The 27,977-nt window shown below is 26.2% G+C and overlaps 1 protein-coding gene across 1 annotated transcript in view; it reads right to left on the bottom strand.

The window, feature by feature from the left end:
- Positions 1 to 27,977, bottom strand: part of LOC111633283 (lysine-specific demethylase 5A-like) — a 121,782-nt gene that overhangs the window by 43,304 nt on the left and 50,501 nt on the right. The window contains exons 7-15 of the mRNA XM_023377820.1: positions 26,259 to 26,346; positions 25,378 to 25,457; positions 12,974 to 13,093; positions 12,340 to 12,507; positions 11,156 to 11,275; positions 8,168 to 8,301; positions 5,913 to 6,030; positions 1,473 to 1,585; positions 948 to 1,110 (exon numbers count right to left, since the gene is read on the bottom strand). Coding sequence (XP_023233588.1) covers positions 948 to 1,110; positions 1,473 to 1,585; positions 5,913 to 6,030; positions 8,168 to 8,301; positions 11,156 to 11,275; positions 12,340 to 12,507; positions 12,974 to 13,093; positions 25,378 to 25,457; positions 26,259 to 26,346 — 1,104 coding nt within the window. The remainder of the gene's footprint in view (positions 1 to 947; positions 1,111 to 1,472; positions 1,586 to 5,912; positions 6,031 to 8,167; positions 8,302 to 11,155; positions 11,276 to 12,339; positions 12,508 to 12,973; positions 13,094 to 25,377; positions 25,458 to 26,258; positions 26,347 to 27,977) is intronic.

Genomic DNA, 27,977 nt, shown 5'->3' on the forward strand with positions numbered 1-27,977 from the left:
TAAACATTAATTGTCAATGTCTGACTACTTGAGGACATTTAAAATCATAAAACACCACTAAATTAGATTGTTACATCAAAGGTACTTGATGGTTAAAACCATACTTGAAAAAATAAAGATAATAGAAAATTATAACATATAAAATAAAATTGTATATTTAAATATTTCATAAATTATGTTAACAGATTATATCTTTGTCATTTATTATAAAATGGATAAAATATCTACTTTCACTATATTTCACATTAATCAAAAATTAATTGAATTTATCTTTAATACTTATCCATCAAAATTATATATATTGTATTAATTTATTATTTAGCATTAACACTAATGTTTTAAAATTTTCCTTCAACAATCTATCAATTCTTTCACAATTAAAACTGAACACAGTTTATACAGATCAAAAACTTTAAATGAAAAACAGACATTTTTATAAATGAGTACCTTTTCCTTTTTCCATTTATTTGTTGTATGTAAAGACATACAATCAATGAGATGTAAATATACATCTAAATTAATTTTGATAACTTTTACATTATTATTTTGTAACTTATCAGGAATATCAGTTATTCAAATATTTCAGTTATAGTAATGCTTTTTCAGAGACTGTCAGAACAATTCATGTAAATACTAATTTTGTTGTTTGGCAATGAAAACCTCATAGATTATGGGGGGGAATTAAATATAAAAACTAATAAATTTAACTAAATTTAAACTGACTACCATTATTTAAGTAATGTTTGAATTCTTAACTTCAATTAGCCATTAACAATGAGACAATACTTGGTTCTTTAAAAGAAACAGTTGAATGCTTATGTTAAGTATGCTTTTACATATTATATTTTCTGATCAGTTTCCTCAAAATATTAGGATTCTATTATATTATCAAATTAAAATTTTATGGTATTCACTAATTCTATGAATAATTGAAAAAAATAACATACTGGAACACCAGCTGACATAAGAATGTTTGGATTCATTATAGTTACTAACTGATGCAATAAATCTGGTTGTGAACGAAATAATTCAGGAGCTGCTGATCTCATTGAATCTTCAAAGGCTTCAGCTTTATCTCCTGGTACACCATACCAAGTTTTCGGTTCGCCCCTAAAAATAAGTATTTTTACAGATTTATATAACAACACACACAATAATTACAGATATAACAACAAGGAGAATTACTAATTTATATATATTTTTAAAAATACGTTTCTTATTTTTTTGTTGTTTATATATAGGTAATTTTTATATCATTTCATTCCAAAATTTTATAAAAACAAAAATATAATATTATAAACAAATAATCACTTTTTCATATTTAAACAAACATACAAATTAATGTGTACATAAAAATGTTAATATAATTAAATATCAGTCAAATCTTCAAAATAAATTCATATCTGAATTATTATTATTATTATTTACATTCTTCATTATTTACAAATCACTATAATTTAAAGTTAATATACCAATGTAAATAGTTGATTGAATAGCTCCAATGATCTTCATTATGCCAGCAAAATGTTGCAAAACACATTCCTACATACGTCCAAGGAATCTGAAAGTAAGATAATTTATTTTTCTAACCATTACACTTTCATTTCCTTAGCAAAAAGAAAAAGTACAGTATTACTAATATTTAAAATATAAATAAAATTTATATCACAATGTATGNCAACTGGAATTCTTTCGGATAACCGACGTTTCGGATAAACGACGCTCTACTGTACTGCTGTTTTTCATAGTATTAAAGTTGAAATCATCCATAAATATAAACATTCAATCCAACAAACCAAAATTTTAATTAAAGTCAATATGCTGCCAGATTATCAAAAACATCTTCATTTGCTGTATTTTGTTCTTCTGAATCAAAAGTCTTTAGTCATATTCCTTAATTCTAATAAACTAAAACTAAATACTTTCAACACTAAAACTACAATAATCAACACTGGATTTGATGTTCACATCACCTGTCACAAAATCGTACTCAATGCTAATTAAAGCATTGAAAATGCAATATATCTTGAATAAGTGCAGCACAATTTTTCCGGGAATTTTCATCAACATACTTATGATGATACTGTAGTAGACTATGACAATGAGCTAAGCTGACCTTAAATATTTTCTATTATGAATGTTGGTCTAATAAGATCATTAAAACAAACAATGGAATTAGTGACAGAAAAATAAGATGCATGGCACTAGAGATAGATTCAATTATTATGCCAAAATTAGCTAAGGTGCACCCTATTTTAGAGATACTAATGCATGAAAAAAAGCACACCTTACATTCAAATAAAGTATTATATATAGGTATATCCAGTAATAACACAGGAAATCTTGTTGGAAGGTCACAACACTATACATTAATAGCATTACGTAGAAATTACAGGAACATGCACACATATGTATAGTGATACCTCGGTTTTCTTCGATAATTCACTGGTCAACAGCCAAAAAGTTTCTGAAACCAAAGTAGCTGAATATTACTAATTCAAAGGTGCTGAATATGAATATGACAATAAAAATATTAACTTGGTTCTAGTTTTTAAGATTTCGAACCAAATATGTCAAAGTTTTGGAAAAATTGCCATTTTTCTGTAGTTCTTGAAATGTATTCCTATACAACTTAAAGTACATTTTCTTGAATGTCTGTGGAAAGAAAAGAAAATCATTCTTATGACAGTTCTCAATGCAAATGAAGACTCTTCATTGACTCCTCCAAGGTAAGCCTTAAAGTTAAAATGTTACTGTTGTGTAACAAAAGCTTTCTATTCATATTGGCCATGCAAAGTACATGAAAGAATCATACAAAAGCATGAAGCAACTTCTTGCAAAAGTAAATTATCAAGAACATAAATGGAAGGTGTGTTGTAATTTCAAAGTTATAGCATTATTACTTGAACTTCAGCTGCTGTATACGAAGTACTGTTGTTTTCTCTGTGAGAGGGATAGCAGAGACCGAGTAACACATTTCATAAGGAGAGACTGACCATAAAGGAAATCCCTCGAACCTGGATCAAAAAATGTTATTTCTGAACTGTTAGTAAAATGCAGTTCAATCATACTACCATCATTGCATATAAAATTAGGACTTATGAAAAACTTTGTCAAAACCATGAATCGAAATGGCCTAGAATTTAGTTTTTTAGAGAGACATTTCCAAACATTAGTGAGGCAAAAGTTAGAGAAAATATTTGTAGGTCCACAGACTTCCAAGCTTCTAAAAAATACACACTTTGATAGCATTCTAATAGATGCTCGAAAAGAAGCTTAGAATGCTTTCAGGATGGTAGTAAACAATTTTCTTGGAAACCACAAAGCTTCTAATTACAAACAAGAAATTATAAATTACAAATAACATGCTGTTGTGTTATGAAAAGATGGGATGCAACATGTCATTGAAAATGCACAAATGCACTTTTTGCATCCTCACATTGACTTTTTCCCTGAAAACTGCAGGTCTGTCAGTGACAAACATGGGGAGCATTTTCACCAAGACATTGCTTGTATGGAAAAGGGATACCAAGGAAAATAGAGTCCGGCAATGTTAGCAGACTACTGCTGGAACATTACATGTGAAACACTTTCAGATTCATACAAGAAGTCTGTAAGTGTCATACATGCGAGTGATATTCTGGGTATTTTATGCTTTCGCTGTTTATTTAGTTTTTATGTATCAAAAAGTGTTCTGATGGTTTTTGTGTTCCAACTCTGATGAAAATTACATTATGTGTATATATTCAGATGTATATTATGCAATTTATTAGATGTTGATGTACCTTGTAAACTTGAGCTAATTCAGGTTTTTTATAACCATTTTTGAATTCAGCAAGTTAAAATCATTAAGAAACAGTCTGTAAGAAAGTTTTTACTTGTAGACCCGTGTAATCTGTCTGAAAACAACTGGCGAAATCCAAGACAATTATTTCCATATGAATCAATGTAAATCCAATTAATTTGTTCTAGACACTCCAAAATACACACCAAAACACATTTTATAGAGAATGAATATAGTGTTTAATACTAAAAACAATAAGAAATCAATATAAAATTAATATAAAAGCGGCCAATTTCAGCAATCTTAATGTTGCAATCATATTTTTCAATGAATGCCTTTTTCAAATCCATTGTGTTCCTGGCCTTCATTGAAGAGCTGTTGGCTCTGGAAACTTTCTTTCGCCCAATGATGGAGCAAAAAGGAAAGGAATGGAATCATTTGGCTCGAGGCATGAGGTAATACTGCTCACAAAACGAGAAACAATGCCACACTGAGCAGGAAATGCATGGGTTGCACTTGCACTTTGTTTTTACAAAATTAGCAGAGAGGTCATGTGGGTATGCTGACGAAATCTGAGGGAACTGACAAAAACCGAAACACAATAACCAAAGTCTATGAAAACCGAGGTATTACTGTATATATAATATAACCAAACTTAAGACTAAACTGCTGGATTCGTTTACAGGCTATTATCCTAGCTACTGACCCAGAAAGTTCAAATCCCATTCAAGATCAATATTTTATTTTAGAATTCTTGAAATTATTTAATTAAATTTGAAACTATATCTAATTGTTAATTTTTACACAAAAACATGGCTTCACTGCCACTCCTTAAAACATTCAGATATTTAATTAAAGATTACCTTTAATATAGCCTGAAAAATAATCCAGTAATTTAGGTTTAAATTTTGGTTCCAGAAAATACATAGACAAATGGTAAAATTACTGGAACAGAGACAACCAGAGATGAAATCAAAAAATAAAATTAATTAATCCATGCTCTACTTTTGACATATTATGAAAATAGTCACTTATTCTTTAATATCTGTAGAAATAGATTCATCTATTAAAGGATAAGAATTTTTTTTTTTTTTGGAAAAAATAAGAAGTGTATATTTACATATGGATCCTAAACCCATACCCTCTATATTACCTCAGGCAAGATTCAATAAACTAAACCATCCAGCAACTGTGTAAATGAGTCAAAATATTCATTTCATAATTTTAATTATTTTAATCTAATTAAATTTTAGCCTCTACCTGCAGAAAATGGAACTTTTCAAAATAAAAAAATTTTTTGAACCAAGCATTCTTAAGTTTAATAAAATTGTGCTTAAAGATAACCATTTGTGGCCAACACAGAATGGTCTTTGAAATTAATACTTTACTTTTGCTGTGAAAAAAAATGTTTGGTTTGTCATATTTTTGCTTAATTCTTATACAGAACAAGCAATTATTTTATTGTGACATTGTCACAATGCCAGGCTGCAGTTTTTAACCTGTTTAATTTAAAATATATGTTCTCCACTTCAAATTAGTAGTGTTTTGCCCTATACATACATTTCCTGTTAGCAATAGTGTTCTATTGCTAATAGGAAATGTATGAGGTATAGGGCATTGACATATATGATGTGCTGGACATATATCAAACTCTTTTCAGGGAAAATTTCTGAATTAAAATAGTGTGACTTCCAGTGCAAACTGAAGTTCATATATAGTTAATCGGGACCTCCAGACCTATGCTTTCCGTACCTGGTCCCAATTTTCATCTAACTCTGTTCTCAAGATTAAGGAAGAACAGACTGACTGGGAATTTACATCTACAATTTTTTTCAAAATGCATCCCAACAAGTTAACTTATTGGTGATTTTATAATTTTTCTCAACTGAGTAGATGGATGGAAACTAATAAAAACAAATTATTTTTCTTTTGGCAATCCAGGAAATGAGAGATAATTTTGACTGTAATAATCACCTCAAATAAACATGTGAAAATGAGATTCATAAATAACATTCATGAAAATCATTAGATTATAACTGTTATTAAGAATATCAATAAGAATATTAATATATTTAATATCAAAATATTTAAATCATTTAAATGTTTCTATATATGTAATTAAACTTACTTTAATAAGAACTGTTTCCTTTATTTCACAGGCAAGATTACATATCTTTTCATAAAATAACTGGAGATCTTCTAATGTCAATTGAGAACTGCATTTGTTTTCAGTTGACTGCCGATTTCTGAACAGGAAATGCATATACATAATTAAAATATATTTAAAGCTTGGATAATCTAGGCATAATTGCTATTACATTCTTATAATTTAAACAAATGCTTTGCAAATAATATTAAAATTTTATTCTAAAAACTCAAAAACAAAAATATTACAACTATATATTTTTTATTTCAATCAATAGAACAATGCACAAACAATGTAACTTTTTTTTACCATTAAGGACAAGAAAAAGCACTTGTAATGTCAAATGGCAAACTATAATAATATAAACTGCATATAACTGTGTTAAAAAAGTATTGTAAGTAAACTATGTAAATAAAATACGAAATATAATATAAAAGTACACAATAATTATGTCTTGCTTATTGTTAAATATATTATTTTACACAAAACTCTGCAAGCAAGGATTACTTAAATTCTTGATGTTCTTTGTTTCTATTAAAAATTAAAAAAAAAAACACATATATATTACTGATATTTCTAAACATATCAAATAAAATATTTTTGCAATTATAAATTGATAAGAATCAGTGAAAAAATGATAACTTAAAATAATTCATGTATTATCAGTAATGAATTCATTGCAAAAATTACAGAGGGGATATAATCTTTGTCTGAATATAAAATATAAACCATATTTTTAAAATTAAATAGTTTTTAAAAAAATACATTTTGCTTTTAAAATTCCATATTAAAATATATTGGTATTCATTAATAATTTTTTAATTGTGGAAAGAATTATTTCATTTTAAATATGAATTTGTTCATTTCACAAAAATCAGTAAGGTCCAATTTACTATGTGATTTGTAGTACTTATTTTTTATGTTTTACTTCAAATTTTTAAATATTCAAAAATATATAATTTGTGAGATATATTTTTAGATTATTTTAATAAATTTTTATTAATTGTTAAAGTAAATTTATATATCAGTACTGATATACATAAATATTCAAATCTCAGAAGAGATACTTGATATAAATTATGTCTATTGTATCTACACATATGGGTATAAACTGAATGTTTAAGTATAGAGACATTATAGAATTACTTCAAATATAATATGATTATGGGTGAAAATGGGTGCAGAATATTTCCAGAACTGAGAATTTAGACACACAAATTTTTCTGAAAATTGTTGCACACTAGTTAGCACACAAAATAATATTTTATAGTAACTATTATTAATCCCTTCATATAGTTTGAAATATTTTAATTAAATCATATAAAAAATAACCTATAGTATAATTTGCTGTGCAACACTAAAGTGATAAATTAATATAAAAATTGTTTTTAAATTAAAAGAACACTTTAAACATATATCATCATAGTATTATATACAATTGTAAACTTGATGTACTATGTTGATTAATGGAAATAAAATTGAAGTCAAACACAATGAATCTCATCACCATGTAATGCATTTTAATTCAAGCTCACATGAAATGTCATCCATTAAATAGTATTTCAAAGAGTTTTGAAATAAAAAGATTTAATTTTTTAAACTAAATCACAGCTTCAATTTTTATGAAAACTGCCTAGCAGACCTGACTTATTGTATATAACTGCAATTTAACAGATAAATTAACTGGTTAGAAACAAATTAAACAACAATAATTGCACTCCCTCCCTCCCTGCCATCCCTCACTACAAAAATCATTCTGTAGAATTGGGGAGTCATGATTTAAATCTGAACCAAATGCTATAGCCAATATTGCAACATAAAGACATTCATTTCAAACTTATTATGAGTGTGCACACTTAATTTTCTTTTCAGTTTTTAACCTACCACTTAGATACTTAACACTCAAATTTCATTTTCAAAATAGGATCTTCCTGCATTTTGGCAGATTTTTCCAATTAATGTCTATAGACTTTAAAACAGCAAGGATGCTGCTCTATTTTAGGGTTTCAGCTATTTTGATAATATTACTTTTCTACTGCAAATTTTTCCTGTACCGTGTTAGTGGATTTGGACATATTCTGCACCACTGCAATAGATAGATCATAATCAGTTTATTACATAAAAACAGATATGACTATCTCAATATTGATTGTATGCTGTGCCATTATGTTCTCAGAACTTGGAATAAAAAAATGCAGCTTATATTTGAGCTAGTAGTATATGTTGAATTAACTTACCTTGTTCTGACCTTACGACTTAACAACTGTTGTGCAACTGATGCGCATTTTTCAGCATCTTGAATTGCTGTTTCTAGTGCTACTAGCAAATCACTTTTTGGAAATTTCTTTTCTTCTGCTTCTTGAATGAGTTCCTTTAATTCTAAAATTTCTAATTATGGTAAGAAAAATTATTGTTAAGAAAAATAATATTTCTAAAATTAATAATAAAACTATCATGTATTAATGTATGTATTTTTATAGTTCTATGCCTCTAAATAACGAAAAATAATTCAGATGTTTTAAATGGCTAAGACAATAATGAAGCATCAGTGTGGATACTTCTATAATCGTGTTTTTTAAAACAATATAAGTGATAATATAGATATATTCAATGAAATAATCTTATTGAACAATCTAATCAGTGATGAAATTTGGAGGAATGCACAGCACCAGATATATATATGTATTGTAAATTGACAGCAAAGAATTTTACAATGATGATTCACAAAGAACTTTATATTTGCTTTTAAAGTTTGTAATTTTAATTAGAAAACTTACAGAATATGTTGAAATGTTAATTTATAGCAAAGAACATTAAATTCTACCTCAAACAAAAATTTTGGTTTGATATCTGCTGTATCACTAATTGNATTACCACTAGGGTGATATATGGAACTGCAACAACATAACAGTAATTAAAAAGCATCACAAAACATATGGCTATGAAACATCTGAAAAAAATTGTGTTGTGAAGAAATAGCCAACTTAGCAGACTTCAAGGCCAACTTTACACATCATGTCCACAATATCTTCAGAGAAACTATGTTCTGTGGTTGAATATGCTGTTTTGTGGTTTCAATACATCACAGACATTGGAGGACATCATACTGAACATGTTATTGCATAACCACAATGATATTGTTTCATACATTTTGTGATGCTTTTTAACTACTACTAGGGCAATATATGTATCACCCTAGCAGTAACTTTCAGAACTCATTTTTTTTTTCTGTACCAAATAAAATTCTATCACTGAACATGTCTTCATTTTAAATTTGAAGTCATTCAGCTATATAGTTCTCCAGTTATAGCTTTTCAAAACATGAACTGTAATTATGAACACATTGTATATGTTAGGATATGGGGGGAGTGTCTCGACTGCCGAAGGTGTTGGCGCGATAATCTCAAGAGAAGAGTTGATACAACATTGTGTGATAATGATTCGCTCTTGGAGGAAAATGCTACCTCAATTTAAGTGGAAGTATAACAAATGTCTTTCTCTGCTAGTAATATTATACCTATTGCTTATTTCTGGTATAGAANCAGCAGAGTTTTCAAGGTTGTATTTTATAGCATTGAAGTGTTCTTTAAAATGTATTTTTAATTTTCTTTTGATTTCATCAACATAAGTGTGGTTACATCTACAGGAAAACTTAAACCACATTGTTTTTCTCTGAAATGTTGATAACAGTATTATTGTTGCTTAATTATTTGTGGATTGCATTAGTATGGGCTGGTACAATATGTATATTAAATTGTTTGAATTTATTTTGAATCTTTTCCAAAAAATTTTTGATACAAGAAACCATACAGTATTTTGCTGGTGAACTAATGTTTTGGACTATGTATGGTGTTCTATTATCTAATCTACCTAGCCATTTTAATTAGGTGGTTTTGGTGTAATTATTTAACAAAAATAGTTTGATAATTTCATTTATTTTGGAATTTTGATCTGTTATATCTGTAGGTCTATTTTTAATTTTACTGATAATTTTACTGTTTTTCTTTATACATAAACGGGTCTCTGAGTTGTAATCTATAACTTTTTTAATGTTGCATTATTTAATAAAACTATTAATTTTATTAATTAGTCTAATGATTAATATGTCTAGGAAGGGTAATTGGTGGTTTCAAATGTTAATTGTGTGTTATGCCACCAGATAGTGTTGCAAATGTTCCATTCTTTCAACAATAATGTTGTCATTTCTTTTCACTCAACCCATTTACGTTAAAAAATCTTAAGAATGATCTGAACAATGATAACATAATACAGTAGTGCCTTGTATAACGTACGCCTCAAATAACAGATGCTGCGAACAATGGACTTTCTGTGAACAAGTGCGAATGATGTTTCCACACTTTTGCCGTTACCAATGACAATCTGCTATTTTTATAATATATTAGTATTATTAGAATATATTATTAGTATATCTGAAGTACAGAGCTCCCGTTGGGATTCGGATTGCTCCCTTGTTTATTACGTACATCACCTCAGTGCAGGGTATTTACATTTATTCAAGTGTTGTGCAAATCATGGCTTCTAAAAAACAGAAAGGTGATTTCAATTGAAACAAAGCAAGAAATCATCAGAAGGAGTGAAAGTTGACAAAAACTTCCTTGTCAAATGGGGAGAGGTTCAGGAGTTTACCAACACTCATTATCCAAACAGAGCTGAGGCCAACAGGATCAATGATCTCTACAATGACACCCTTGCCCGTCATTTCCGACAGGTGTTGAAGAAGAGAGAGAAACAGACCACCTTGGACATGTTTTTCAAGAAGCCAGCTGCCAAAAAACAAAGGATGGAACAAGAGGAGTTGACCCTGCAAGCTCCGGTAGCCTCTCCTGAATCTGACTCCGATTAAAAAACAATAAAAAGAGACCTGCTGCAATGTGTAAAAAGTCTGTATCTGTATGAATGTGTGAATAAAGTGATCATCCACCTCCTCCCCATAACATCTGACTACTCGGCATAATTGATGGCTGCTCCATTTTCATTTTTTTTATGGTACAGTACGGTTATTTTATGCTGCTGAACGAATTATATGTATTAACATGTATTTCTATGGGAAAATGCGTTTCGTATAACGGACTTTTCACTTAACAGACATGCACGGATTAAGTACGTTATATGAGGCACTACTGTACGGATTAAGTACGTTATATGAGGCACTACTGTAATTAGTTTTTATAATATTCATTAATCATTAATATAGAAACACATACATGAACAGCCATATTGAAATAATTTGATTTGAATTTATCAGCCATTTCACCAAATTCTTGAAGTGTATATTCACGTTGAGCCTGCTCAAATCCAAAAGCTTCCTGAGGTTTTCTAACTTCCTGTAATTATCATAACACAATAAATTTAATTTTCACTTAATTATAAATCACAAGATCTACACGGAAAAAATTTAATATTTAAATATCAACATATTTGAAATTCTAAAAAATGATTTTATTAAAGCAAACAATACATTCCTATATCAATAATTTATTTAAAATTATAATATGAGAAAATTACTTAAATTATTAGAGATATTTAAAAATTTTTTTACTATAAATAACTAAATCTTAAATCATAATTGATAGTCTGGCAGGGAAGTATAATGTTTTTCAGAATAATCTTACAGTTATTTGTTTATGAAAAAAAAATTTTATTTTTTGAATAGAAACAGAAATGTATACCATTTAATAATGTATAAAAAATAAAGAAAAGAGGACACATTAGGTTTGAAAAATATCATCCAAATGACATCCATCTTTGTCATTGCATTTCCATGGCCTTTTGGAGAAGCTCACCAGGATGCATGACTTAGATTGAATATAAATCCTCTTGGGTTGCAATCACCATAATGATTGTGTATCACTTGTCAGTTAATGCCATTTCTCAGTAACAATGGAGCCTGGAGCACTGTACATTGTACTTATTGTTGAAACATTTTTTCAAAGTGATGATTTAGTGATGCTCACTCAATGGAATTTTCAAACTCATTTTAATGTTGGATGTCATGACAGAATTTCGAGACTGAACATTATTCTGAAGTGGATCAAAAACCTAAGGACGACAGGTTCAGCACTGCCAAGGAAAACTTATGGAAGTGAACAAACTGTTTAGACTTGTAAAAACATTAAACTAGTGAGACAAGCTGTGGAGAATAGCCCTCACTGTTCAGCAATAAAACATGCTGACACTATACAGCTGTCAGAAAGATAAGTTAAGAACTTCACATTTAGAAGTAAATAAATAAATTTAGACCTAATCACCTATACAAGCATTAATTCAGCAAGCAATAGTCAACTTCTCCACAAACAGGAATGCATTGACAAAGATGAATGCCATTTGGCTGACATTTTCCAAATCTATTGGGCTCTTTTTCCTTTGTTTTTATTTATTTTTTTTTTACATTATCAGTTTCAACCATTTTTAACATATCTTGATAAGTTGCAGCAGCAAGACTAATATCCAATCTTTCTGGATCTGCTGCCATTTTGCATACCAATTCATCATGTGAAAACACACAAAACCGATGAAGCATACTGTAATGTGAAATACACACTCTTCCAATTGGTAACTATTAATTAAAAAAAAGTTTTTTTGAAACACTTTTGCTAGTTTATATCATATTAAATTAAAAGATTTTATGACAGCTGGCACAGCAGACTGAATTTAAAATATTTCATTTACAAGTTTCAATTATTCTAAAACAGATTTCAATCTAATATCTCAGCTTCCACTTAACACAAAACAAAAATCTATTTTGTTCCAAATCAAGTTCAGTCCATGAACTTTAAAAGTTTCAATCTTAACTAGAACAAATTAGATCTCAATAATAAATTCCCTGCAAAGTATAGATTTTGTATTTACAATCAACAGACCTATATAACATGAAGAACAATTTATAAGTGCACAGTACAGAACACAAATACATTTCTTGTCATAGTTTTTTTCTACTCTCCCAAAATCTTTGCAAAATGGACAGAACTTGTTTTGGGAATGAGCCATTACAAAGAAAAAAACAAAAATTGAATTATACAAACCCAATCAGCTGGTGCAAAATTAACAGCTTCAGCAAAGTTATAACCCTGATTAAACCCAGCATGATATGACCTGGGAAAAGTTATTACAAACTCTCCAGCATGTTGATTGGTTCTATAGATCTGGAAAAAATTATCTGTATGAGAATTAAATATAAATATGTTTTTTATTCATTATTTATAAAAATAATATTTCAGAATATCCAATAATCATAATTTTTCATTGGCCCGGAACACAATATCATCATATTAATAGAATTTATGTTTAAAAGACAAAATAAGTTATATTTTAAATGTTTTAATTATATTAAAATTTTAGTCACTAAAATTTATTNTATACATACATACATACATATGTATGTATGTATGTATACATACAACAATATATATGTATGTTTTAAAAAAAAATTGCTAGTAGATGTATATCTATATGCATGCACTTGAGTATAAATAAATGCAACAGCTTTATTTACAGCTTAAATAAACAAACAAAAGAATGTGATTTATATTATTTTCTTACTTTTTTAAAAATAAATATAACCAAATCCTGCACTAAAATAGTTAAATCAAGTTTCCATAATAAAAGCAAATACTAAATTTATTTTTAAAAATTATTTTTTTCAACTTCAAATTACAATAATCATTAATAATTATTTTTATTTTTTTGCCGAAGTTTTAGTTCAGAAATGAATAAGCAAGCATATTTTTTTATAAAAAGTTAGTAATTATCATTAGCTACTTATAAAGTTTTTGAGTTCAAGCTTCACTCACCTGGAGAAAACTTTCTAACATTAAGTATTAAATATTATCACAACCTTATTACTGAAAATTAAAATTTTCATTTGATAAAGATAAACATTTTAAAATTAACAGAATATCTTGCATCAATAATAAAAAAGATGCATAATGACTTAAATAAAAGCATATTAATTTTTTAATATAAATTTATAAAAAAATTTAAAAACTAAAAATTACAGTTAAACTGATGTTCTTGATAAAAACAAAATATCTCAAATGTTAAAAGTTTTGCATTATTTATACTTATTTTATTAATTAATTAAGTATAAACAGCACATTATTATTTTTGTTTATATTTTAAAGTATGTTTCAAACAAACATACTTTAATGTAAAAATTAAATTATATGCTGAATAAATTTCTATTAACATCAGTTATGTTCAGAATGAAAATATTTTTCATTTTTTAAAATAAATTTAATAAAGATTATATTTAAACTTAAAAATTACTACATTATTATAAATTAAAACATCAATTTTAAACTGTTTAAAAATTAAATATCTCGTTGACAATTTAAGTTTATAATCTAAACTGAAAACCTTTCTTTGATGAAAACTCTCTTAACATCAAAAAACTGCTTATATTTTATTGAATTTTACAAAACAATTTTTAAAAAAAGTTATTGAAGTTGTAAACGTTTTTGCATATTTGCCTGAGAATGTATAGTTTTATAAAAGCAAAATATACATAACAAATATATACAGTATATAAACTATGAACAGGTACCATTATATTTTGATGGGATTATTAAGTAACAGATTTATTTCAAAGTATTAATTTAACAATAAAATAATTATATTTTGATTTTAAAGATTAAACATATTATAAAAAAAAATTTTTTAAATAATTTTCTGGTTGCTACACTAATACTTTTGGCAGTAGTTTTTCAAGTTATAACAAAAATACTGAATACCAACAGCCAACACAAGTAAATCCATATAATCTACATAATTATCCCATCGAAAACATTTTCATATAATTTATTTTATTTGAAAATAAAAACACATAATGACAAATTTCAACTATTCATATTATAATACATATAAAATCAAACCACCATCCAAGCAAAGACTATTATAATTATTTAATACAAAAAGAAATAAGATGTTTTTCCATGCACAAAAATATCTTCAATTAATATCATCATTACTATTTCTCAAAATCAAACAAACAAAATTATAAATTTTCATTTGTGTCATGTTTTTTTGAAAAATCTATTTTTAATATTTTGATTATCTATTTTTTCTCGTATCTTATACACAAATAATTACATGCAATATCAGATTTTTATTGAAATCTTCAATTTTTAAATAAACGTAAGAAAATTTAGAGTAATGAAAATTATTTATTATACAATGCATCATCTGAATTTTAGAATTATGATATAACATTTATTAAAATATTTTTGTCATGAATTNCAGAACTCAAACTCACAATTCCTGCTTACCATTCAGTCACACTGCCAATTATGCTACCCAGGCTTCCATCTGATCTTCACTTCCAGAGATATTAAATAATTAATTTGGATATAACCATACTGATCACTCACAAATTGGAGACAACTTGCAAATATGGTCCTCCACAGCTTTATGATTATATCTAAATTAAAATCCATATAATCTACATAATTATCCCATCGAAAACATTTTCATATAATTTATTTTATTTGAAAATAAAAACACATAATGACAAATTTCAACTATTCATATTATAATACATATAAAATCAAACCACCATCCAAGCAAAGACTATTATAATTATTTAATACAAAAAGAAATAAGATGTTTTTCCATGCACAAAAATATCTTCAATTAATATCATCATTACTATTTCTCAAAATCAAACAAACAAAATTATAAATTTTCATTTGTGTCATGTTTTTTTGAAAAATCTATTTTTAATATTTTGATTATCTATTTTTTCTCGTATCTTATACACAAATAATTACATGCAATATCAGATTTTTATTGAAATCTTCAATTTTTAAATAAACGTAAGAAAATTTAGAGTAATGAAAATTATTTATTATACAATGCATCATCTGAATTTTAGAATTATGATATAACATTTATTAAAATATTTTTGTCATGAATTATTATAATGCTATTCCTAAACTTAATTTGCTGTAATTTCAAAAATTCATCTTGCTTTAATAAATTCAATATAAAGTATTCAAATTATTTTTGTTTAATGCATTTGTTTTTGCAATCTTATTATTTTAATTATATATATATACATACATACATATGTATGTATGTGTATATATATATATAACAGTATTTTTTTCTCAAAATTAAGAGGAAAAAAGTTATGCATGCATTAATATAAAATTTACTCACTCATCTTATTACTCCTATATGAACTGCACTTGAACAAATACAAACTCTAAAACCATCTAATGCAGTAAAACTTTCTTTATTCAAACATTATCATCATAAATGATCTTCAGGAAAAACCATATTTTAAAAGAACAAATGCTCTTTTCCCAAAGAAGACTGTTTAAGATGACTGAAAACATTTGAATAAAGAGAGTTTTACAGCATTAGATGGTTTTAGAGTTGTATTTATTTACTCATTTACTTCAAAATTGAAAACACAGTAGTGTTCTACTGTAAAATTAATAAACTATTCTTGCACATATTGTTTTTAAAAAATATTTTCATCTTAGTATTTTGAAATTAATAATTTTACAACTCCAACAAAATTAACAGTTTTCAAAACTAATTTTGAAGGTAATATAATAATATAACTAGAAAAACAAAGTTTAATATTTTAAACCAGACATATTCTGATACTGAAGATTGAGTGTCTTAACAAACATTTTAGACAGATAAAAATATCTGACCCCTTAAAGAAATTTGGATGTATAATTTCACTCAAGTGACAATTTTCTTCTGTAACAAAACTTTTTAAATCTAATTTTATTACATAAAATCAGTTATTTCTATTTTAAATATACATTCAATACAGATATAATAAATGAATCTGATCAATCAGTTCTTATAATAAAACAACTAAGATGTTCCCATTAAGTAGCATAAATTACAACTAACTTAATATGAACAACTAATATGAAATAAAATTANATAAATTCAATATAAAGTATTCAAATTATTTTTGTTTAATGCATTTGTTTTTGCAATCTTATTATTTTAATTATATATATATACATACATACATACATATGTATGTATGTATGTATGTGTATATATATATATAACAGTATTTTTTTCTCAAAATTAAGAGGAAAAAAGTTATGCATGCATTAATATAAAATTTACTCACTCATCTTATTACTCCTATATGAACTGCACTTGAACAAATACAAACTCTAAAACCATCTAATGCAGTAAAACTTTCTTTATTCAAACATTATCATCATAAATGATCTTCAGGAAAAACCATATTTTAAAAGAACAAATGCTCTTTTCCCAAAGAAGACTGTTTAAGATGACTGAAAACATTTGAATAAAGAGAGTTTTACAGCATTAGATGGTTTTAGAGTTGTATTTATTTACTCATTTACTTCAAAATTGAAAACACAGTAGTGTTCTACTGTAAAATTAATAAACTATTCTTGCACATATTGTTTTTAAAAAATATTTTCATCTTAGTATTTTGAAATTAATAATTTTACAACTCCAACAAAATTAACAGTTTTCAAAACTAATTTTGAAGGTAATATAATAATATAACTAGAAAAACAAAGTTTAATATTTTAAACCAGACATATTCTGATACTGAAGATTGAGTGTCTTAACAAACATTTTAGACAGATAAAAATATCTGACCCCTTAAAGAAATTTGGATGTATAATTTCACTCAAGTGACAATTTTCTTCTGTAACAAAACTTTTTAAATCTAATTTTATTACATAAAATCAGTTATTTCTATTTTAAATATACATTCAATACAGATATAATAAATGAATCTGATCAATCAGTTCTTATAATAAAACAACTAAGATGTTCCCATTAAGTAGCATAAATTACAACTAACTTAATATGAACAACTAATATGAAATAAAATTACAAGTTCAAAAATTAGGTAACACACAGAATAGTTGTCTAAAATCAGAAAACAGCATATGAAATTTTGATAGTTGTTTAATAGTGTGTGATTACTTAACAAAATTTAATAATACACATCTGACAAACTGAGACACTCAAAACATATACCATTTTTAAACAACAGATCATGAATATACTAATAAAGATTGTCTTGTTAAAAATAAACAGCAATAAAATATATCTTACTGGCATATCAAAATTATAATCAGCTGTTTAATATTAACAATGGACAGATGATAAGTCTCATAATAAGATGATATCACTCCGCATATAATTCATTCTTAACAAGTTAAGAGCAGTATTTACAGGACAAATATGCAGGCATGCATACAGTAACTAGACAAAAAATTATTGATCCATGACAAGGCATTTGTGTTTTTGTATATGTATATTATTTATTACATCTAATAGTTAAAAAATTAATCATAATAATTTCTACATAAGTTTAGCAGAAGAATAATAATAAAACACATAACAAAGTTTGATGGTTTCATGAACCAAGAAATTCCAATTTGATTCACATTTTTAAATAATCCAAATAGAATAATAATTTTCATCAGAAAAACTATTATATAATAATAAAAAAAACAAACTGTCTTTAAACTAAAAATGTTAATGCCTTTCTGGTGACCCTAATAACACGTATTTCCAAAATTACCTCTAAAAATATCCAAAACAGAATAATAAACGACAATGATAATGATACCAAATGAACNGAAAAGATCTGCTGGTAATGGGACTCTAACTTGGCAGTCTTACACAATTTCAGAGAAAATCATTTTCTCACCATATAAAAGTTCAAGAGCATAGTCAATTTCATTATAGAATATTCTGGAAGAAATGAATTGGCCCACAGCAGAACTCAAACTCACAATTCCTGCTTACCATTCAGTCACACTGCCAATTATGCTACCCAGGCTTCCATCTGATCTTCACTTCCAGAGATATTAAATAATTAATTTGGATATAACCATACTGATCACTCACAAATTGGAGACAACTTGCAAATATGGTCCTCCACAGCTTTATGATTATATCTAAATTAATCAAGTAACAGCTTTGAAACCTAAGATCTGAGAGAGGTCTGGATAGTATAATAAGTAACACAACTGCACAGTAAGTAGGAATTGTAGATCAAATCCTGCTCCCAGCCAATTAATTTATTCATAATTAGTAAATTTATCATGAGAGGGAGCTTAACTGCCTACCTCTAGCTAAATTGATTTGTTCCAGATTATTAATTAGCCTTAATAGAGCACAATAAAAAAATAAGCAGATTGTTGTTATTACTAATGTATTGGATTATGTATGTTATTATGTTATATATATAATAATATTACACACACTGAAATTTAACAAAAATTATTATTATTATTAATAATAGTCATCAAACTAAATAGTCAATCAAGAAAACATTTTAATATAAATTAAAATTATTGGTAACAGTGAGTTTGCTATAAGCATGTATAAACAGAGTTACAAAATTTATTGTATTTGTAATAGCTGAACAATCTAATTGTTCCTCTACATAGCCTGTTTTAATCTGCACACAATCATGTTAAAGATTTCTCATCATAAAATAATTATTTGCAATGACAAAATAAAGAGAAAATAATATTTCAATGTAAGATGAATAAAAATGCAACTAAAACCACAAATTAAGAAAAAAGTAATAATGTTCCATGGCACTCTTATTTTTTCTTTAACAGTCTGCAAAAATCTCAGAATAGTTGAAAATTTCAAACACATGGGAAACCAGGAATAATTTATACTTAAAAAAAATAATCAAAAAAGTACATCTGATTGTTAAATAACTCTTCAGATGAGAGAAGACAAAGGATTCAATAAATAAGGTATCAATTAAAAAAGAGGACAATGGTTTATAACAGTACATAATATCATTCTACAATGGTGATTCAAATAGATATTGAAAAAATATAACACCATTACTAAAGCATCTTTTATCTTTTGTTTATCTTTCTCATGTTTAGTTAAAGAAATAAAAATGAAGTGTTTATAATAATAAAAGATTAAGTTTTACAGTAATTTCATATCAGAAAACATCAATCTGATATATTTTAAGAAAAACAGATAAATCAATAAGTGAAAGTCTACAAATAAGAGATATTCAAAAATAAAGCTCAGAAAAAAAAAAAATTCATTGTTGATCTCATAAGCAATTATACAAATTAATACTATTTAACAAGATGATAATATATAATCCATTTGTATTTCTAAATTTACACCTCTAGCCAATCAAGAAGTTTAAAAGATTTATTGAACAAATATCCACCAAACCAGTGTCAAAAAATGAAATAATCATTTCATTTTTAGACACATTGATCACAATGTGCATTTCAATTTTTCTATCTTCAGCTACATTTTCTTCAAAGTGGGCATGTAGGACACAGATCCTTTCCCATTTAAACAAATCTAATAATTCTTACATTCCATTAGGCATCCAATGTTTTTTACAATGTTTAAATTAAACATTTTTAAATTACGTAATAAATATATCTCACTTTTTCAAAGATATTCCTGAACTCTAAAGTTAAACACTCAAAATACACCTCATTGGACTGAAATTTTCAAATTATAGACCTAGAGATTCCCACTGTCATCTGTCTGTCCCTCCTTAATCTTGAGAACAGAGTTAGATAGATAAAAATCAAAACAAGATGTGGAAAACTTAGGGGTTAAATGCCCCAATTAATCACATACAAAGTTCTGGTTGAAATAATGTGAATTTTTAAATTAAAATATGATTAAAAATTGCAACCCACAATAATTTTTTGATTTTTAATCATATGACTTCTGCCTCATGTTTTTTGCCCATGACTCACATCAATCTGTAATTCATATTGTGATCAGTGTCAAAAAAGTTAAATGAAAATTTGGTGAATAAACCATGTACTGTACAAGACCAACATTACTGAGGTCCTTGTCTGCCTACAGAGAAAAAATTTATAATGCAACCAGCAGATGAGCCCAGTGTTGCCCGAGCAAAAAACAACAAAGATTAAAATTATTAGATTACTTCGTACTTCTAATCCTTCTATTCTAGTAGCCTGGGACGTCCCCTAGTGGGTGTTCTAGCAGTAGCAATGTCATTCCATGGTATAAATAATAAATTCCTGTTACAAATAAAAATAATAATATACTGAATTTCTCAAGGCGTATCCTACTAAAATGCAACCAAAAATGAAAAAGACTGCATCAAGTAATAATATACTGAATTTATTATTAATTTAAATAATAGCTAGGGGCACCCCTAGTGGCCATTTGTTACATACAGTGACAGAAAGAAAGAAAGAAAGAATCTGGTTTTTCAGGTTCATATATATTAGATTATACAAAATTGAAATAAGGATTATGGGAAGAAAAGTAAAAGTATATGAAAATAAAATGAAGAGGAATTGCAATAATGATAAATTTTAAAATGCTAATTAATCAAACTACAAAAAATTAAATGATTTTGTTTTTCAATTATTATTTGTATCTGTTTAAATTATAACACTATTATTTAATTCATGGTAATAATTACCTGATATTTTGAAAGTATATTTCTCAACTTAATTATGAATTAATAATGGGTTTACAGAAATTTCATATTTATGAAGTAAAATACAACTTTTATTTATTAAAAATAATTCCTTATTTATCAGGCTATTTCTTCATATATTGAATTGAAATTTTATGATAATGTTTAATATCCTTTATTTTTTAAATTTCTTTCATTTAAAACATTTTAAATAAATTCAAAATAAATGGTAAATCAGAAGGAATAATATCTGTAGAATAAAAAGCTGGATAACTATTTCCTAGTTTAACTTTTGTTACAGTATCATTGCAATGTATATGCTTATAAAAAATAATTCTTCATTACATTTGCTAATGATATAAAGTCATTATAATCCCTAAATTATCTATTGAGAACAACTTTTATCTTTACTATTTTGCTTTTTTAATAATTCATAATAAACAACTTTAAAAGAATCAAAAAAGAAACAAATTTCTTTAAATTGTGATAAAAATCACAATCTTCATATGAAAAGAATATAGTTTATCTGTTAAGAGAAAGAATGCAACTTCATAAGCCATTATCATAATCTCTCTAAATCACTACATAAAATCCAATTTTTCATTTCATAGATTTTTTTAGAAACAACCCAAAAACTTCAAATGTTTTATAATGAAATCTAATTCTTTAGTAATACTAAATACCAAACTGCATATCAATAATGCATACCAAGAGCTCATTAATTCATTATATGCAGTCCAGAAGACAAACATAAACATAAAAAAAGTTGTCTAACTTCAAAAAATCTTTCCAGGTATGGCATTTTTAGTAAGATGGTATTTCTGCTTTTAACAGTGTGTATTATTGTGGGGTGCAATATTGGCCACATATGTGATATTGCCAAATTGTATTAACAGAAATAAAAAATAGTTAATACTATAACTAAGTCATCTTTGCTCCGATAAACTGTAAATTGTCTCACTTTGCTCAGTATAGAATAAAATTATCTTGTGGTCCAACTACCTTCATTTCAAATGAAAGCAGTCCTCAAGTACTAAGTTAAAAGGTTATAGACTACTGCTGAATATCATACTTGCAAATCATTTCCATTATTTTATTATTTCTCATTAATTTAAAATGACCATCAATATTTTTTTTATTATAATTTTGATATGGTAAATATATCTTCAATTTCTTTTGTTGTTAGTCAAGGAACTAAATGACATGAGACTGCCGAGAGCAATTCTTTTCATCAATGCTGTCATAAACAACTTGTTAAGTGTCTCAAAGTTCTTGTAACATTTTTTGCATTTTTTAAAACTTATTTTCTTATAGACTTTTCTGTTATGGATATAACAAAAAACATTTGTAAAGCTTTTTTAGTTTGAACACTACAAACTTTAAATGAATTGTACCAATATGCAGATTAAATGCAATCAAAGAAAAATTCTTATAGCAATATTATAGTATTGTTAGAGTAAAAATAGCACCATCAATATCAAAATCTGAAACCTAAATCTCACTTTTAAAATTACACTGATAAAACTTCATACTGCAAACAAAAATGTATATACAGTAGATCCCCCTATAAGACGGGTTCCTATAATTACGATTCCTACAAGACGGCGAAAAAAATTGTGGAGGTATCCGTAAACAATGGTAAAAAAACTCCTATAATTACGTAAAACGTCATCGGGCAGCTGAACTACTTTCCGCCGTCCAGCACCACGCTACGGACAGTTTAGGCGGGTAAATTGACTTTAGTATCGTCTGTACATATAATTATATATAAATTAGGTACTGTATATATAATTATATATTAACTTAATTTATTCTAACTTTATTATAATTATATATATACTTTCCACCGTCTAGCGCCACACTATGGACAGTTTAGGCGAGCTATCGTCTATACAGTATGTAAATTAGGTACCGTAAGTCTAATACAGTACTGTAATTTTATACATTTCTTGTGAAAGAAACATTTCTTATTCAACGGCGATTAAAATTATTTATATTAATGATGTCTCCAAAGTTCAACGAAGTTTTCGCAGAAAAATAATATCAGAAATCGCGGCCGCGGTTTGATGCGCTGTTCCGCGACGAAACCAAGCTTTAGCAACGGGCGTAGTCGAACGGTACACACTCGGTAAGCAATCCTACAATTTTTTGTTTATAACGTAGTTTATACGGATTATTTTCAAAAAAATATACGTATTTTGGAAATGTTGAGTCGAATTAGTCTAGAATCGATTAATTTTATGAAAGAAAACCTTTCAAACAGCCGTAGTCTGTAAACTTCATACGTGTCAGGCTGTGATTCCTACAAAATTGATTCATAAAGAACGAAACGTATCTACCGTCTTATAGGGGGATCGACTGTACAGAATAATAAAACACCAATTATTAATGTAATGAAAAATATAAAATTCTCAGTTATATATATATATATATATAATTTTTAGAATAGACTATTGAAATTAATTATTCAATTATTTATATATTTTGGAATATTTTTATTGATGAATGACTTAAAATAAAATAGTAAATGCAATGAGGAAAGTGAAAACAACTTGATATCTTGTATATAATTATAACAACATACAATATGAAAGAGATTTTATTAAACTAATTATACACAGTATAATCAATGTTTTGTGAACTTTTGTTTGCTTTTTCTTTTGTAGACTAGTAAAATTTTCCTTGAATCAGTAACTGAGAATCATTATTTCAGAATAAAAAATTTCTTGCCTGAAAATTCTTCCCTCATTTCTTGGAATAGTTCATGTTGATAATGAAAATAAACAAGAATTTGAAGAAAGTAAAATTATACTAGTAAATAATCTATCAAAAAATTTCATCCATAACAAATATATTATTACAATAGCAGCCATTTTCTATACTTTATATTTAGTAAATAACCAATGTAATCCCCCTCATAAAATAAGACAATTTAACTAACTGTCAATTATTGTTCAAAATTTTTATATGACTACAACTTTTACGATTTTCATATCAATCACACATCACTTACAGCAAATTATATTTTTAAAATTATGCCATTAAATCTTCATAGTATTAATCATTAATAAAGCACACCAAAAACAATAATTTTTCAGTATACTAAACTGATAAAGTTATCTAATAATTTAAATAATGAAAAATATGAATTGTTATTTATTTGATAAGATTAGAATAATTTTTACTATTTTCATGTTGTTGCCAAGTTTATATCCTTCAGTTAGCTAGATGCAGTTGCAAATATTGATATCCAAAAGTCCTGTAGAATTGATTTGTTTTTGTTTTTATATCCATAACAAAAAACATTTATATTTAACAACTAATATTATGTTAAATATACTATTATATAAACTGTGCATATTCAGAATAGAATATTGTTGTTAAGTATAGAATTTGAAGAAAATATTCTAATCATTAGCCAAGATAAAAATATTTTCTGTCATATATATTTCTGTTTATAACTGAAAAATTATATAATTTAAATTACTATGTATATGTACTGTACACTTGCATGCATGCATGCATGCATGCATGCATACATACATACATACATACATACACCACTGAATTTAACTACTACTTTTGCTCCTAGAAATAATTTTTAAAAGTAGCTTTATCAAACCCATTTCTTTGACTATCATTATTTAACATGTAAATATATATATATATAATAAAAAATATATTGCAATCAAATAAAATATAGAAAAAGATCTGTTACATTGCATTTGAATATATAAATGATGTTTTGTAGACTAAATCTTCTAATTATAATATGACACAGGTTCTCCACAAAAAAATACCCACAAAAAAACAATTAATTTCTTAATAAAAAGATAAAAACAATAACTGCAAATTATGTTGCATTATTAATTAGTTTTACAAAAAATTATATTAATGTAAATTCATAAAAAACAAAAGCATATTAATACTTTAAATATATAAAATGTATTATATAAGACCGATATCTTAATTGTTTATAATTTACAATCAGTTGCTTACAGGTGTTGATTTGCACTTTCCTTTTTCTTTACGCTTAATTAACATTTGTGATTTTGTGCATTCTTCTACTTCTTGTTTTGCTAAAAAAAATTATAAAGTACTTAGCAAATTGATTTCTTTAATATAAATTATTTAAAAATATAAATAAGTATAAATATTTTAGATTAAAAATTAACTTTTATAATTTATTAAATTTTATAAATACAATTATCAAATTTTATTCTTTAAAATCATAATTGTAATCTCTTTAGGGGGGAAAAGTCTTAAACTGTTTTTTATTCTTTTATAAAAACTTTTTTAATGTTTTTTTATTTCTGTTACTATTCTTAAATAGGAAATTTATCAAATAGATCTAATACTGTGAAGGGACCAGATCAAAGATTATAAGTGATGACATATTACAGATTTTAAGTACTATCACAAAAAGTTCATTAATTTTCTTTATACAGTGTGAAGTTATTTTAAGTTTCTTTCAAATTACATATATTACACACATTAAAATCAAATTTCTAATTTTTTATACAAAAAAAATTAATTTTATAAACTCAGTTTAATTAAAATCTAAAACAAACTTATTTTAATTAATTATTTCATATGAAGAAATAATGGCATAGGCTGCCTAATTCCAATATTTTTTTGTTTTTTGAGTTCTCTAAAATAACTGTTTTTTCTATAATAAAACACATTAAACAAGTGTCTGAATGTTTACATAGAACATTCTTTTTCAACAATATACACGTGAAAGTTTTCTTACTTATTTTTGGTGTCAGTTTGTAACATAATAAAATAACTTCCTCTTGTATTATTTAAAATATTTTGTAAATCGTGATAATACAATTGTTTTTTAAAAGATTTAATTTTTATTAATTTCACATACTTACTCTGTGCACAGAAACCTGGCATTTTTGGACCAGCTCCGTAAAACTGCAATTTTTTTAGTTCATTGTTAGTAGAATAATCAATATCATCCTGAAAAAAAAATTTGTAATTTTTCTTTGTAATAAATTTAATGCAAATCATTTAAAAACTCCTGTTAATTTCATTTTCTATTTTGGTTTGATTTAAATGAATTCATATTTTCAAATACACATTTCACATAAAATATTCATTTTTATAATAATATGCTTTATCATCATTAAGATTGTTTAATTTAAAAGAAAATTCAAAATTTTTACTTTGATTCATAAACAATTTACTGCCACAACTGTTTCTTCAGGCAAACTGACAAAAACTATTACAACTTCAATCTATTAAAAATTATGAAATTTACACAAAAACTATAAAACAATGTGAGTGAATAACACTAAATAAAATTCACCAATGTAAATAAAATTTGAACAATTTACAGTTACAAATTTAAATTGTTTGTATTATTTGATGATTACTTAAATTTTTTTCAAAATATATCTTGTCATTTTTTAATACAATAAATTTTTATGAAATAATTTAAAATATCTATCATGATTAATTTTAGACACTTATAAAATACAGTAATACCCTGAATTTATGCGATAGGTGGGACCGAGCGATAACCGACTAAGTCAAATTCGCGTAACTCGGGGTATAATTTCTCAATTTGTGTAAAATCCAAGTCGGATGTATGTAAGCTAATTAATGTTCTCGTTAATTTTATCTCGTCTTTTGATTCGTTCACGATTACAAGAAATCACCACATAGAGTCTCTCAAGTCTCCATAGATATAACAAACACAGAAATAAATTGTAGCTATGTGCCAATTCCGTGCGACACGTCCTAACATGTAAGCTAAACAATAGTGTGGGGGAAGCGAGTAATCAAGAGTTGCGTGGTGCTCAAACATATCTCAAAAGATGAGTCGACGAGATTTGAAAATCGCGAAACTCCGGGTACGTGTAAGTTGGGGTAGCGTAAGTCGAGGTATTACTGTATTCAAAAACAATAATTATATAATTAAATTAATTTTTTAATATGAACAATTAATGTGTTTTAAGTAACTTTGAGAACTTCAAAAAATTTTGAAGTATACCTACAATAAATTTTTGTTACGGCTAGTGTTTGTGTTTATAAAATCAGTTTATGTTACATAATATCTTATATACATAAATATTATATTAAATAATTTCACACTATTTTGAATTTCTAAGCCAACAAACTAATATATTTCGTTTAATACTCAAATTTTGATTATATTTATTGTTTAATATAACAATTTCAATGTATAGAAAAACTAATTGAGATATTTTAAAAATCATTTTAGTGCTTTTTTTTAGCACACATTTATTCATACATTTGGTAAATCAAATGGATATCAAGAAACCTCCTACTGCATTAAGGAGTTTGATTTAAACCTAATCTTCCTAACTTTTATTTATTATCAATTTTTAGTAGTAATTTGGTATCTAATCAATATTGACTGATATCATGTCCATTCACCCAACTTTTTCTTCAATTTTCATGAGAAAAACATCTAAAATAGTTTCTTTGAATTATCTACAAACATAAGTGACAAACAATAAAAATCACTATGTAATTACAAAATATTACCAAGCAATTCAGAAATTTATATTTCAAAAAAAGAATGTTCAAAGAATCAAGAAAACATAAAATTTTATTTTTTAGGA

Source organism: Centruroides sculpturatus, unplaced genomic scaffold (genome assembly GCF_000671375.1).
Source record: "Centruroides sculpturatus isolate CEXI.00-Female unplaced genomic scaffold, Cexi_2.0 scaffold579, whole genome shotgun sequence".
Taxonomy (NCBI): domain Eukaryota; kingdom Metazoa; phylum Arthropoda; class Arachnida; order Scorpiones; family Buthidae; genus Centruroides; species Centruroides sculpturatus.